General features: G+C 43.4%; 1 protein-coding gene across 2 annotated transcripts in view; it reads right to left on the bottom strand.

Annotated features, from left to right (window-relative positions):
- Positions 1 to 14,497, bottom strand: part of LOC309361309 (putative helicase senataxin) — a 267,706-nt gene that overhangs the window by 194,891 nt on the left and 58,318 nt on the right. For both annotated transcript variants that reach the window (XM_081896197.1, XM_081896196.1), the window contains exon 2: positions 4,984 to 5,161. In XM_081896197.1, coding sequence (XP_081752323.1) covers positions 4,984 to 5,160 — 177 coding nt within the window. In that variant the 5' untranslated portion in view covers position 5,161. The remainder of the gene's footprint in view (positions 1 to 4,983; positions 5,162 to 14,497) is intronic.

The raw sequence follows: 14,497 nt of genomic DNA, 5'->3' as shown, positions 1-14,497 counted from the left end.
GAAGGTCCAGGAGGTGACCAGAGTTGACAAAGCATTTCAGCGGGTGTATGCTGATGTGATTGGTCCTCTAGAACCATCTAGAGGCAATGCAAGATTTTACCTTGTGTGTGTGGATTGTTTCTCTCATTATGTCTGGGTTTTTGTGTTAGAGAAACCACAAGAAGCCTTAGAAAAGTTTAAAGAGTTTCGTGACAAGGTTAAAAATGTGCATGATGCTAATATCGATTGTCTTTTCACAGATGAGAAGCCAATTTTTCTTTTACAGGATTTTCAGGAGTTCCTGCAGAAGAAAGGGATAAGGCACAAGGTTGCTGCTTCAGCGGAAGCGTGGAACAGGGGTGTCTGTGTAAGGGTGAACAAAGAATTGCAAAAGGGGATGCAAGCGCAATTGCTTAGTTCACATCTGCCACATGAGTACTGGGCGGAGTCGTTAATGTTGTATTGTTACACGTGGTTGAGAAAGGTTTCAAAAGAGTTGGGAAGTTCTCCTTTTGAGAAACTGTTCCATAGAAAACCTTCTGTTGCCCATTTCAAGGTTTTTGGGTCTCATGTGAGGACAGAAGCTCCAGGTGGAGTAAAGAATGCCAAAGGCATTTTTGTGGGATATGAAAAGGGTCTCTACAGAGTAATTTTGTCTGAATCTGGTCAGGTGATTCTCACAAAATTTCTAGAGAGTGCTCCTGAACAGGAGAGAGTAATTGTTCACACACTTCCCACAGAGGCAGATTCGGATGATGATGATGATTTTACTGATTACAGTGGCACTGAGAGCGACAGTGGTAGCTCAAGGAGCTCAGTTGACACAGTCATTGAGAGGAAATCTCACATAATGGCTAGACCCTCACAGGCGGAGGACAAACCACTGTTTACCATTGGTACTGGTTCTCCAAAGAGCCCGGAGACTGAACCAGAGAGCAGAGAGGATCAACACCTTATACGTAGGTCTGAGAGAGTTACAAAGGGTGTACCACCCAAGAGATATTCAAAAGAGTTTGCCAACTTAGCTGTTGCATGTGTTGCTGTTGTACACAACCGAGGACAGGTTGAAACTGTGTCTAAGTCAGAGACAAAGACACAACAGAGAGTAGCTAGCCAAGGTAATGCAGATGCACTCATTCCTTGGAAGTCAGACAACCAGAGAGGTACACTGGGGAAACCAGTGGCGGGTAGTTCCAAGGGTGGAACTGAAACAACAGGGGAGTGTTATATGTATAACAACTGTTTGTTTTCTTCTCTGGATCACGCTTTGCTCGCAACACGCATTGATTCTTTTGGGGGAGGATGTTACGAAAAAGGAGCAATGCAGCAGCGAGCTGCAGCTGGCTGGAAAGCCAAACAGGATGTTGATGTTTGGACTGTACCGTGGGAACAAAGGGACAGTCTATTCACTGTACTGAGCACCGGATGTTAGCTCAGAATGTCATCTGACCTGTACTGGAAGTACAGGGGTGGAGTCTCTCTCTCTGCTATTGGTGTTTGGAGAGTGCAGACGTGTTTCTCTGTACTGCTGCAAAGACAGAAATAAAGGCATGTAAATACATTTCTGTCTGTCTCTTTCCCCTCCCTGGGGATAGCAGGGAGGAGAGTGAAGGAGTGGTGTGTTCTTCTCACGTTGAGGAGGATCGCTGATAGAGACCTCGCCTGTATCCTGCCGGGAGTCGCAGACAGGGAGGTCAACAAGGAAATCAAGCCGGGTGCCTGGAGAGTGGCACATTCCTCTGACATGGCACGAGATTTCCGACACCCCCCCACACGCCTGCACTGGGCGCACCACACCGCTGCGGGTGGCGCATGCCAGCCCCACCCCCGCCTGCTCTCCACTCCGCCACTGGTAGGGGGCTCTTGTGCTCGGGCCCTGCTGATGGGTTTCACACAGCTAACTGTGAGAACAGGATGTTGGACTAGGTGGGCCCCCTTTGGCTTGATTCATCAGGCTCTTCTTATATTCATTACAACTTTAATTAGTTTTTTTCTTGTTGTTAGAAGAAGCTGAAATGTCAGAATGTAGTCAGCAAGTCTTGGCACTCCCCGGAACTCTTTTTCAGGGTTAGATAAGTATTAAAATGTGTATGCCAGAAGAATGAGACAGAGGAGAGGAAAAAGCTGGGCATGGTGAAAAAACTCCTCCAACGTTTGCAGCTGGTAATAGCTTTTTGTATAGTACACTTAAGCAGACTTAATTAGTTAGATCATGCTTCATGCAATTCAGATTTTGAGTTACACCAAGGGTGACTGGGACAAAACAAAACTAAGCAGCTGCTCCCACTTGAAAGACTAAACAGCAACAGTTAATTTGAGCTTTGTTTTCAAAGCAAAGAGGAACTCAGGCGTTTCTTTTTAAGGAGAGGAAGAGAGGAAGAGAGAGATAGACAAACAGACAGACAGAGACAGAGAAACATTAGGGTTGCAAGGGGAAGAAAAGGACTTGCAGGCAATTTTATTTTTCACACAAGGAAAAACTTATTTACAAAGTGAGTTAAATGCAGAAAACTTACTTTCATAATTGCTGCAGCCAGCTTATGAGTGCAACTTTTAAAAAATGCAGTTGATTGTATCTAGTGTTCTCTGAACTGAAGTCCGATTTAGATTAATGGGCATGACTAATTTAGGCAGATATATATTTCAATGGGTCTACCTGGAAAACATTGTTGGCTAGAACCCAGCAAGCTATATAGCTAATGTGCTTGTGACACACAACTGAAACAATATTAAATGTATGCTATGTTTTGTATTAACATTAACAGATTTCTGTCCACTCACAGATCCCTGCCCTCCTTTCACATTGCTGTTCCCTGGTCCAAATCCCTGTGTTTCCCCCTCCATTAAGTTTAAGTGAGCAAGTGCATCACCCCCAGAAAAAGCTACACCACACTTTTATTCTGTGCCAATGGTCAGATCACTTCCTGGTACAACTGGACTTCTCCGCGACCCTTCCCCTCTGCAGGGAGGTGGGACCAATTTGGATGGTCCGCCCCCACCACTTAATGGATCCAAATGGCTTCCAGTGAGTGGTAGGGGATGTTTTATCCCATGTTGATGGCCTTTCAGCGGATTCCCTGGTGACCCGTTGGAATGCGGAGTTAACCAGGGCTATTGACTGCCTGGCTCCAAAGCGCCCTCTCCGATTGCATGGAGCCCAGACAGCCCTGTGGTTTTCCCTGGGCAGTGAAACAATCGTTGAGATGGCTAGAGCGCCGGTGGCGGAAAACTCATTCTGAATCGGATCGTCAAGCCTACCAAGTGGCGACGGCGAAAAGGACCTTCTTCACTACCTCTACTGCATCTGCAGAAAACAGCAGCAGGAGACTCTTTCAGGTGGTTGGCAATCTATTGAAACCACCTTCGTCACCGGGGCCTGGTAGGGACCCCAAGGTCTCCTGCAATGCTTTTGCTAAGTTTTTTGCAGATGAAGTCGCTCAGATTCGGAAGGAGGTAGACTCCACCGTGGAAGGAGGTAGACTCCACCGTGGGAGCAGGGCCAGGGCGGGAGAGTGCTGGAGTCCTGTCTAGTCAAGTTGTGTGGGATCAATTCCAATCTGTTACCTCCGAGAATGTGGACAGGCTGCTTGGACGAGTGAAACCAACCACCTGACTCCTTTATCCTTGCCCATCCTGGCTAATGAAAGCGAGCCGGGAAGGGCTGGGCGATGGGCTCTGCGGGGTGGTGAATGCTTCTCTCTGTGAGGGAGCCTTCCCAGACCCACTGAAAGAGGCGGTCATTAAACTGCTTCTTAAAAAAACATCTTTAGGCCCAGTCAATATGGCCAACTATCGCCCAGTCTCAAATCTTCCATTCTTGGGCAAGGTGATTGAGCGAGTGGTTGCTGAACAACTCCAAGCACGCCTGGAGGATGCGAACCATTTGGATCCCTTCCAATCAGGATTCAGGCCTCACCATGGGACTGAAACCGCCTTGATCGCGCTGGTCGATGATCTCTGGCGGGCTAGGGACAAAGGTGAGAGCTGTTTCCTAGTTCTGCTGGATCTCTCAGCCGCCTTTGTTACCATCGACCATAACATCCTTCTGGACCATCTAGAGGGGCTGGGAGCTGGGGGCACTGTCATACAGTGGTTCTGCTCCTTTCTCCTGGGCTGTGTCCAGAAAGTGGAGATGAACATAAATGTTCAGACCCTTGGGCTCTCACTTGTGGGGTGCCTCAGGGATCATCAGGGGGTTTGGGCTGGGCGTATGCAGTATGCAGATGATACCCAGCTCTAGCTTTCTCTTAAATCAGAACCAGTGAGGGCGGTGAAGGTCCTGTGTGAGTGCCTGGAGGCGGTTGGAGGATGGATGGCGTCTAACAGATTAAGGTTGAATCCTTACAAGACAGAAATACTGTTTTGGGGGGACAGGGGGTGGGCAGGTGTGGACGACTCCCTGGTCCTGAATGGGTTAACTGTGCCCCTGAAGGACCATTAATAATAATTCTAAGTGAGTTGGAACTGCGCAGTGCTTACATTCCTAAGGGCACCTTTACAGATCCTATTTCTTACATATTAACCAGCTTTGTATCACTGGCCCATTTATCCAAGTATTGCCTGCTCTGCTTGACCATCAGCTCTCCAGGGGGCAGTCATGTGGGCTGTCTTTTTTTAATTGGAGATCTTATTTTAAGCCAGTTCTTAGGATCATACACCAGGGTGGCTACCACCCACTTTACAGCCCAAAGCAGATTTCAGCAGGCGGGAGGAAGGTAAGGAAGAGATTTGTTTGGCACCCCCAATATTTTGTTGTTGTTGTGGCTTCAAAGTGCTGCACATCACATAGGGGAGGGGGGAATGAGTCACCTGATGACATCACTGCGACTTCAGGTGAGCAACCCCACCAACCTCTACCACCAGCTGAATCAAGCTACCCACCCCTGAAGCTATCAAATAACTACAGGCCTTCTGCCTGCCCAAATCTGCTATGACTGTCTCTGTCATCAGCCAGCCCCAACACAGCCAGGATATAGTGGGCTATCAATCAAGGCAAATTATTACCTCATGGAAGGATGGCAACTCATCCTTTGCTTTATGGTACTCATCCACACACTCTATGCAGTAACAGAGGTCATTATTGGCTGAAGCAAATTCATTTGCAGGCAATGTAGAGGAAGCATAACTTTTTAGCAGGTTGACGACTGAATCATCAGAGGTGCACCAACGACATGCACCCATTCTGCAGATAAACACAAAAATAAAAAAGAGAAAGAGAAATAATTATTTGTAATTATTTGAAAACACGAACACAGAAATGTTCTGAGCAAAGTTCAACAACATAGAAAGCTGCTTTATATCGAGCCACACAAAAGAACACAGATGAGCCTGACATATCAGGCCAATCACCCATCTAGTCCAGCACCCTGTTCTCAGTTGCCAACCAGATGCCTGTGGGAGACTGGCAAGCAACACCCAAGCACAACTGCACTCTCCCCTCCTGCTGTTTCCAGAAACTGGCATTCAGAAGTATTATTGCCTCCAACCATGGAGGCAGAGCATAGCTGTCATAGCTAGTAGTCATTGACGGCATTATGCTCCTTGAATTTGCCCAAACCTCTTTTAAAGCCATCTGATTTGGTGGCCATCATTGCCGCCTGTTGGATCGTTGTGTTCCATCTAACACAATATTGTCTGCACTGACTGGCACCAGCTCTCCAGGGTTTCCTAGAGGGCAACACCCAGCCCTACCTGGAGATGCTGAGAACTGACTCTGGGACTGTTTAAATTCAAAGCAGATGGTCCACCACTGAGCTACAGCCCTTCCCAAGTTATCTCAGGGAGAAGCTCCCATACACAAACCCATACTTGTACATACAAGAACTACCAATACAGTGGTACCTTGGTTTACAACCATAATCCGTTCTGGAGGTCTGGTTGTAAACCAAAACAGGTTCCAGGTTTGACGTGGTTGTAATCCAAAATGGTTACAACAACAACAACAACAACAATAATAATAATAATTTATTATTTATACCCCGCCCATCTGGATGGGTTTCCCCAGCCACTCTGGGCGGCTTCCAACAAAGTATTAAAATACAGTGGTCTGTGAAACATCAAAAGCTTCCCTAAAGAGGGCTGCCTTCAGATGTCTTCTAAAAGTCTGGTAGTTGTTTTTTCCGTTGACATCTTATGGGAGGGCGTTCCACAGGGCGGGTACCACTACCGAGAAAATGAACAAGGAATCTGCCAATGCTTGAAGATAATATATGCACAACCCTCCTATGTTCCCAGGGGAAATTGGGCAGTCTCATACTATAGTTGCACCCAGGAAGATTGTTAACACTTTTTACTATTATTTCTCAAGGCCTTTGAAATGCAGTTTAGGGAAGTTTTAGAGTGAATGCATTAACAGCTATAGCTTCCCGTTGATGTCTTCCAGGTTTTTACATGTAGCAGTTTGATGGTTGTTAGCTCCCCAGTTTCCTTTTGGAGAGGAGAAGCAGTTTAGAAATTTGAAGTGATAAATAAATTCCACAAGATCACAAGAAATGGGATGCGCAAACTTCAGCTTTAGCTATGGATCCTTAATACGCAAACTGTTCTCTGCTTCTTGGATAGGCTTTTTGTTGTTGTTGTTGTTTTGTTTTTTTAATTTTTTATTTATTTATACAACAAGGAAAAAAACACACAAAAAAACACAAATACCAAATTACACACAGATTACAAAAATAACCATAGACACATAATTTTCTTGGCAAACAATAAAACATCTATTGGTCTTAGCACTAAAGACCCAACTTCCCATCTGTTCCATATTTCAAATTCATATTACTTATTGCCAATACACATTTTTTTCATAATTAAACTTATTCTGAATAAATCTAATTTCTTCTATCTACCTAGCAACTATTACTGAAGTTCCTCGAATGCTGCAACAGAATTTAAACTACTATATTTATTTTTCAGATATTCTTTGAAAACCTCCCATTTAGAAACAAATTCCTGTTTTGATTTATTCTTTATTTTTTCTGATAAACCATCTAATTTGGCATATTCTGTCAGCTTTTGGATCCAATCTTGTATAGAGGGGGTTTCATTACTCTTCCATTTTGCTGCGATCAAAACTCTTGCTGCCACCGTCGCATATAAAAAGATACCCTTCCTCTTTTGTGGAATATCCAAATCTGTTATTCCCACGAGGTAGGCCTCTGGTTTTTTATTGAAAGAGATCTTTAGCATTTTTTGCAGTTCTGCATGTATACTCTCCCAGAATACCTGTATTTTCCTACATGTCCACCACATATGATAGAATGTTCCTGAATCTCCACATCTCCAACAATTACTTGACACATTTTTATACATTTTCGAAAGTTTCCATGATGTTAGATACCATCGATGTTGCATTTTTTGAAAGTTCTCTCTAATCGTGTAACAGTTTGTGAATTTCCAATTGATCTTCCATAAATTTTCCCATTGGGCCATGGTTATTGAATGGCCAAAATCCTGGGACCACCTCACCATTGCCACTGTTACCTCGGGTAAGTTTTGGAAAGAGTTTTTCTTTTAGAATTTACAAGGTCAGATTCGAATCGGGAAATATCTACTGAGAACCCCTTTTGTTTGTCAGATTTAAATTTTTCAAATAACTGATGGTATTGGAACCAGTCTGAAATGTGTTCTCTTATTTCCTCAATTTTTTTAAATTTTATTTGGTTATCTTCATTTTTTAGAATGTTGGCCAGCTTTCCTGAGTATTTTTCCGTTTTACTGCTATGGCTTCTACTGGAGAAGTCCACCACGGGACTTTAGGCACCATCAGGTCTTTATATTTTTCCCATACAGCAAAGAGTGACTTTCTTATTATATGGTTGGTAAAATTTTTATGAATTTTCGCTTTTCCATATATTAGGTAGGCGTGCCATCCCCAACGGTTGTCAAAACCTTCCAGGTCCAGGAGGTGCGGATCCTGCAACGTGCACCAATCTTTTAGCCAGGTGAAACAGGCTGCCTCGTAGTAAAGTTTTAGATCGGGTAGGGAAAAACCTCCTCTCTCTTTTATGTCTATTAAGATCAGGTGTTTAATCCTAGGTTTCTTCCCTTCCCACAGAAATTTGGATAGGCTTGTTTTAAGACAATTCAAAATTTCTCTCTAATAAAATATAAATATTTACCTCAAATACACATTAAAGCAGATAAAGGCTAGTGAAATTTTCACTTTCACTTTTCCCATGTTTGCATTTACTCTTGGCTTAATCACAGATAACTTTCTAGTGACGCTACCCTGTGTCACTTACTTCCTGTTCTTTGTAACCAAATAACAGTAATCATAATTTTATTATTTGTACTCTGCCCATCTGACTCGGTTTCCCCAGCCACTCTAGGCAGCTTCCTGCAGATAAAGAACACAATAAAACATAAAACATTCCCAATAACCCTCACTACTTTCTTTATATTTATTTTACAGGCAAATATACTGCAGAAATCAACTAGGTGGTGGACACATTTGTAAAGCAGCATAAAAGTACTTAGCACCTGGACAGAGATATGCAATAGTAGGACTGGGCGATATCTGGGTTTCAACCAGAGGACTCCTCTGCTGAGTGCCTGAGGGCCCCATTCCTGCCATTCTACCTGGCCTAGAGCGGGGCCTGACAGGCCCATGAGGACTGCTGCTCAGCAGAGAGGACCTCTTTTTTAAAAAAAACTGTTTTTAAACTGTTTCGATAGCCTTTTAAATGGTTTTTTTCCCCCAACAACCTCAGATATGCAGATGACACAACCTTGTTGGCAGAAAGTGAGGAGGAATTAAAGAACCTTTTAATGAGGGTGAAAGAGGAGAGCGCAAAATATGGTCTGAAGCTCAACATCAAAAAAACGAAGATCATGGCCACTGGTCCCATCACCTCCTGGCAAATAGAAGGGGAAGAAATGGAGGCAGTGAGAGATTTCACTTTCTTGGGCTCCATGATCACGGCAAATGGTGACAGGAGTCACGAAATTAAAAGACGCCTGCTCCTTGGGAGAAAGGCGATGGCAAACCTAGACAGCATCTTAAAAAGCAGAGACATCACCTTGCCAACAAAGGTCCGTATAGTTAAAGCTCTGGTTTTCCCAGTAATGATGTATGGAAGTGAGAGCTGGACCATAAAGAAGGCTGATCACCACAGAATTGATGCTTTTGAATTATGGTGCTGGAGGAGACTCTTGAGAGTCCCATGGACTGAAAGAAGGCCAAACCTCTCCATTCTTAAGGAAATCAGCCCTGAGTGCTCACTGGAAGGACAGATCCTGAAGCTGAGGCTCCAAGACTTTGGCACCTCACGAGAAGAGAAGACTCCCTGGAAAAGACCCTGATGTTGAGAAAGATGGAGGGCACAAGGAGAAGGGGATGACAGAGGATGAGATGGTTGGACAGTGTTCTCGAAACTACAAACATGAGTCTGACCAAACTGTGGGAGGCAGTGGAAGACAGGAGTGCCTGGCGTGCTCTGGTCCATGGGGTCACGAAGAGTCGGAGACGACTAAACGACTAAACAACAACAACAGAGAGATTCTGTATCTCCAGGCTCTCTGTCCAGTTTGCGGGGGGGGGGGGACCTAGAGTGTTTGTTCCTGGCGTTGGGCAATCAGGACAGATTAGGGATTCTGCTAGTTTACCACCCGCCTCACTGCCCAGCAGTCTCCCTGCCTGAGATGACAGAGTTGGTCTTGGAGGCAGTGTTGGGGACTCCCAGACTACTGGTTCTGGGAGACTTCAACATCCATGTTGAGACAGCTGGCTCTGGGGCGGCTCAGGACTTCATGGCTGCCATGACAACCATGGGGCTGTTCCAACATGTCACCAGCCCAACACACACTTGTCGTGGTCAGATCACGTCCTGTTGAGATTTAGGATGTCAGCACCTTTCCCCCTCCACAGAGGGGGATCTATTAGGAAGGTCCGCCCTTGGAGGCTGATGGATCCAGTGGGATTCCAAACAGGTCTGGGGGATTTTTCGGCTGATATGACTGGCGCCCCTGTCAAAGCCATTGTTCAGCCCAGACATTGAGGTCCAGCCCAGAGGGCCTTCTGGTGGTTCCCTCACTGCAAGAAGCCACGTTACAGGGAACCAGGCAGAGGGCCTTCTCAGTAGTGGTGCTCGCCCTGTGGAATGCCCTCCCATCAGATGTCAAAGAGAAAAACAACTACCAGACTTTTAGAAGACATCTGAAAGCAGCCCTGTTTAGGGAAGCTTTTAATATCTGAAAGACTATTGTATTTTAATAGTTTGCTGGTGCCGCAATCCTCCCCAAGGGCCGATCTCTCTCTTTTTAAAATTAATTTACATCCATACACGATCTTAGGTACATGTACAGCCTTAAATAGTTATACCATTAAATACTGATTTAAACTTGTATTTGTACATACTTTTTTCTTATAATTTCTAACTAAACAAAAATAAGCCAAAGTAAAAAATCCAATAAACTAAATTATATGAAAACAGACTTCAGTTCCGGCTGCTGCAGAGAAAAATGTCGGTGTGCTGAGTGTCGTCTGTGACACGGAGCTCAGCGCACCCCCCAAAAAAAACCCACAGGAGTGTGGGGACCCAAGGGTTCCTGCAGAGCAAGAATTCTCCCCCCCTCCGAGCCCCCCCCCCGGCTGCTGTTTAGCACACGGGAGGAAAGGGGAAGAGGCTTGAGAACACTCCAGGCAACATCGCAACCTCCTGCTGAAGCTACGATCCATCACCAGAAGCAGCAGACCTTCCTAATTAGAGGTAAAAGCCAATAAAACAATTTAAAGGCACAGATAGACCATAAAACTTCAATTTGGCGAAACGGAAACAAAATAGGAAGTCAGTTTCCGATCTTTGCGGACAGACTCTGCAAGGGAACTTTTTTGTGAATGGGATTCAGACCTTGTTTATTGCTATGGAGAATTGCTACAGCTAACTTTGACTGGAAGGATGGTTACATTCTAATGGCTTGCAACTTTAACTGTATCCAGTTACCCAGTGAGATATAAGTGAAAATCTACACAGCTGGAGGTTTAAGCAACTTTATAAAAAAATTGGAAGAGCTAAAGAAGAAAGGGGGAAGTAAAGACAGGAAGCCTGCAGGGAACTCTTGCACATTTGGGGGGCAACCTCCAAAATAAAAGTAGAAAAGAGCCTGGAACAGCTTCCCAAGTACTCTAAAGTACCCCAAAAAGAAATGGGTAAAGGTACCCCTGCCCGTACGGGCCAGTCGTGTCTGACTCTAGGGTTGTGCGCCCATCTCACTTAAGATGCCGGGGGCCAGCGCTGTCCGGAGACACTTCCGGGTCACATGGCCAGCGTGACGAAGCAGCTCTGGCGAGCCAGCACCAGCGCAGCACACGGAAACGCCGTTTACCTTCCCGCTATATAGCGGTACCTATTTATCTACTTGCACTTTTTAGGGGTGCTTTCGAACTGCTAGGTGGGCAGGAGCTGGGACCGAAAGACGGGAGCTCACCCCGCCGCGGGGATTCAAACCGCCAACCATACGATCGGCAAGTCCTAGGCCCTGAGGTTTTACCCACAGCGCCACCCGTGTCCCTTTAAAAAGAAAAAAGAAAAAAGAAATGGGAGAGTTCTCCAAATAAGATTTGTTAATCAAAGCCTCAGCTGCTTGATAATTGGAACTTTAGTTGCCTGTGAATTTGCGATTTGGAAAACAAGACTACGGCCATGGGATTAAAAATAAGAACTAACTAAAAAGACCTACAAGTTATGGAAATATTGCAAACCACCACCATTTGAGAGACTATAAGTAGATAAGTATAATTTAAAGAATAATTTCTTCTCTGCTGGTTTTTTATTTGTTTTGTGAATGCCTTTTGTTCCAAGACAATACAGTGGTGCCTCGCAAGACAAAAAGAATCTGTTCTGCGAGTCTCTTCGTCTAGCGGTTTTTTCGTCTTGCGAAGCAAGCCCATTGACGGCTTAGCGGCTTAGCACTATTAGCACTATTAGCGGCTTTTAGCGGCTTAGAAAAAGGGGGGGGGGGAGGAAAAAAAACCCGCAGGAACTCGCAAGACATTTTCATCTTGTGAAGCAAGCCCATAGGAAATTTGTTTTGCGAAGCACCTCCAAAACGGAAAACTCTTTCGTCTAGCGAGTTTTCCGTCTTGCGAGGCATTCGTCTTGCGGGACACCACTGTATTGGAAATTGGACTGGCCTAATATATTTTTTAGTTTACCTCCCTTGTTCTTGGAATATTAACTGCCCCCCCTTATTGTTAAATATTGTATTTACATATTCTATGTTACATGTTTTATTGTTTTATTGAAAGTTTCCCCTTTTTTCTTTTTCTTTTTATATCTTCCTTTGCTTAGGGGATAAAAGTGAATGTGAAACTGTGACAGGGAGAGAGATAGCTGACAAAAGGGAAAGGGAAACCGGGAGAAAGCTGGGAGGGGGTGATAGCTGTACAGCCGAACAGATTCAGAGCTGGCAGGTGTGACCTTGAACAACTCATACAATACTTGGAACCAACAGATAAGAAATGTCGGGGCCAGACAGAATAACAACACGTAAAACAGCAGCTTCGGTTGCTGCTGCAGCTGCAAGATGGGCCAGTGTACAGGGCGATAATGGGGAAAAAGGCGACAAAGAACAGACAGACCCTTTTGCACTGCAGCTTTTAGAATTTAGGAAAGAGATGATGAAATCAATGCAAGAATTTACACAACAGGTCCGTAGTGACATGGAAAAATCTAATTATCATTGAAGAAACAAGTACATAGAGATATTGAGAACTCAAACAAAGTTCTAAAAGAACAGTTTGGGATACTGGGAGATAAGGTTAGCAATTTGGAGACAAAAGTAGATAAATTAGAAAAATTAAGAGAGGAAGTCACAGAAGTAAGGGAGGAACAAAAAGGGATGTCAGGATTGGTACAAGGGGTTCAAGAGAAACAGAGTGATTTAGAAGATCAGGTTTTACGCCCGGAAATGGCGGAAATGACTGGCAGAATCCGAGACCAGGGAGAAGACTTGGTGGAAGAAGATTGGAGGAAATTAAAAATTTATTTACAGAAACATTGTAAAATTTTTGAATGTTGATGACATTGAAATGAACTGAAGGGGTTCTAGCAACAAGGTTAAAAATAAGATTGGATTGATAATAGATAAATTAATTGAATATGAATTTGCTGAATTAATTTTCAAAAGGGATACAAAAAAGGGAGATGTGAGGAAGTCAGGAAAATAAGTGAATCAAAGATGAGAAATTAAAAAGAGGGGTTTTTCTTTTTTTCTTTTTAGTGTGTTTTGTTTTTTGCTTTTTTGCTTTTTCTATAAGTTAAGTGTTTGTATCTTTTGTATTTTGTAACTCTATATTTTTGTGTATGTGTTTTTTCTTTTTTCTGTTTGTTGTTATTCCTAAAATTTAATAAAATATTACTAATGAAAAAAAAATAGAAGATCAGGTTTTACTTCTGCAATTACAAGAATGGGACAGGACGGTCAGAATCAGAGGGCTACCAGACTCTGACTCTGAGCCAGTCCTAGAGACATATGTGACACAGACAATTTCAGAGTGGATGAGGGAAAGTAAAGATTGGCTGGATGGCTCAGTTGAAAGCTGTTTTGGAATTAAATCGTTTCAGAGCAGAGAACGGAAGCAGCCAGGAGAGATTTTGTTAACATTAGTGACAAAAAAAGTGAAGGACACAATCCTTCAGAATAGCTTTGAAAATGATCTCATGGTTGCTGGACAGAAAGTAGGCATTTATAGAGAAATTCATCTGAAATTGAGATTAAGAACAACAAAATACCTGTTTCTGACAACGGCTCTTAGGCGAGCTGACATCAGATACAAATGGGAATTTCCTGAGGGTATCTCCTTTACATACATGAAGAGGAGATATAAACTGACATCAGAATTTCAGGCAAGAGAATTCCTGGATAAAAATAGGAGAGACTTAGACCCCAAACAAGACAGGGGAGACCCCCGATCTGAGTAAAAGAAAGCCTTGGAACAGGCTTTCAGGGAAAACAGATATTGTAACTGACTCTGGAAATGGCCAATCTTAAATTACTGAGTTGAAATGTTAACGGTTTAAATTATGAAGCCAAACGACATCGGATTGAACATGTAATAGCAAAACAGAAATTGGATATAATGTGTCCCCAATAGACACATATTGCAAAAAAGCATAAAAGGGTCTTAATTAACAAAAAATTAGGTATGGATTTCATCTCATCACATAAAAAAAAAAGAGAGGAGTTGTTTTTTATATTAATCCTGCACTTGAACCCAAATTGATTCAGGATGAAAAAGGCAGAATTTTAATAATACAAATTAAAATCCAGGGAGAGAAAGTGATATTGGTTGGTATTTACGCCCCTAATGATAAAAAAGCAATTTTTTCCAGAAAACTAGAAACAGAACTACTTGAATTTGCAGATCAAAAGATTATATTAATGGGAGACTTAAATGGAGTTCCAACTTTAGACAAAGACAGATCAGCCAGGAAAAAAAAGACCAAAGATGGTAAACTGCCAAAACCTTTTTTTGACATGACTCAAAATCTAAAGCTGATAGATATCTGGAGAATGAGACACA

The sequence above is a fragment of the Podarcis melisellensis genome (assembly GCF_964234715.1).
Source record: "Podarcis melisellensis genome assembly, chromosome: W".
Taxonomy (NCBI): domain Eukaryota; kingdom Metazoa; phylum Chordata; class Lepidosauria; order Squamata; family Lacertidae; genus Podarcis; species Podarcis melisellensis.
The sequence above is the reverse complement of the archived record's forward strand: the minus strand, read 5'-3'. Positions and strand labels throughout refer to the sequence as shown.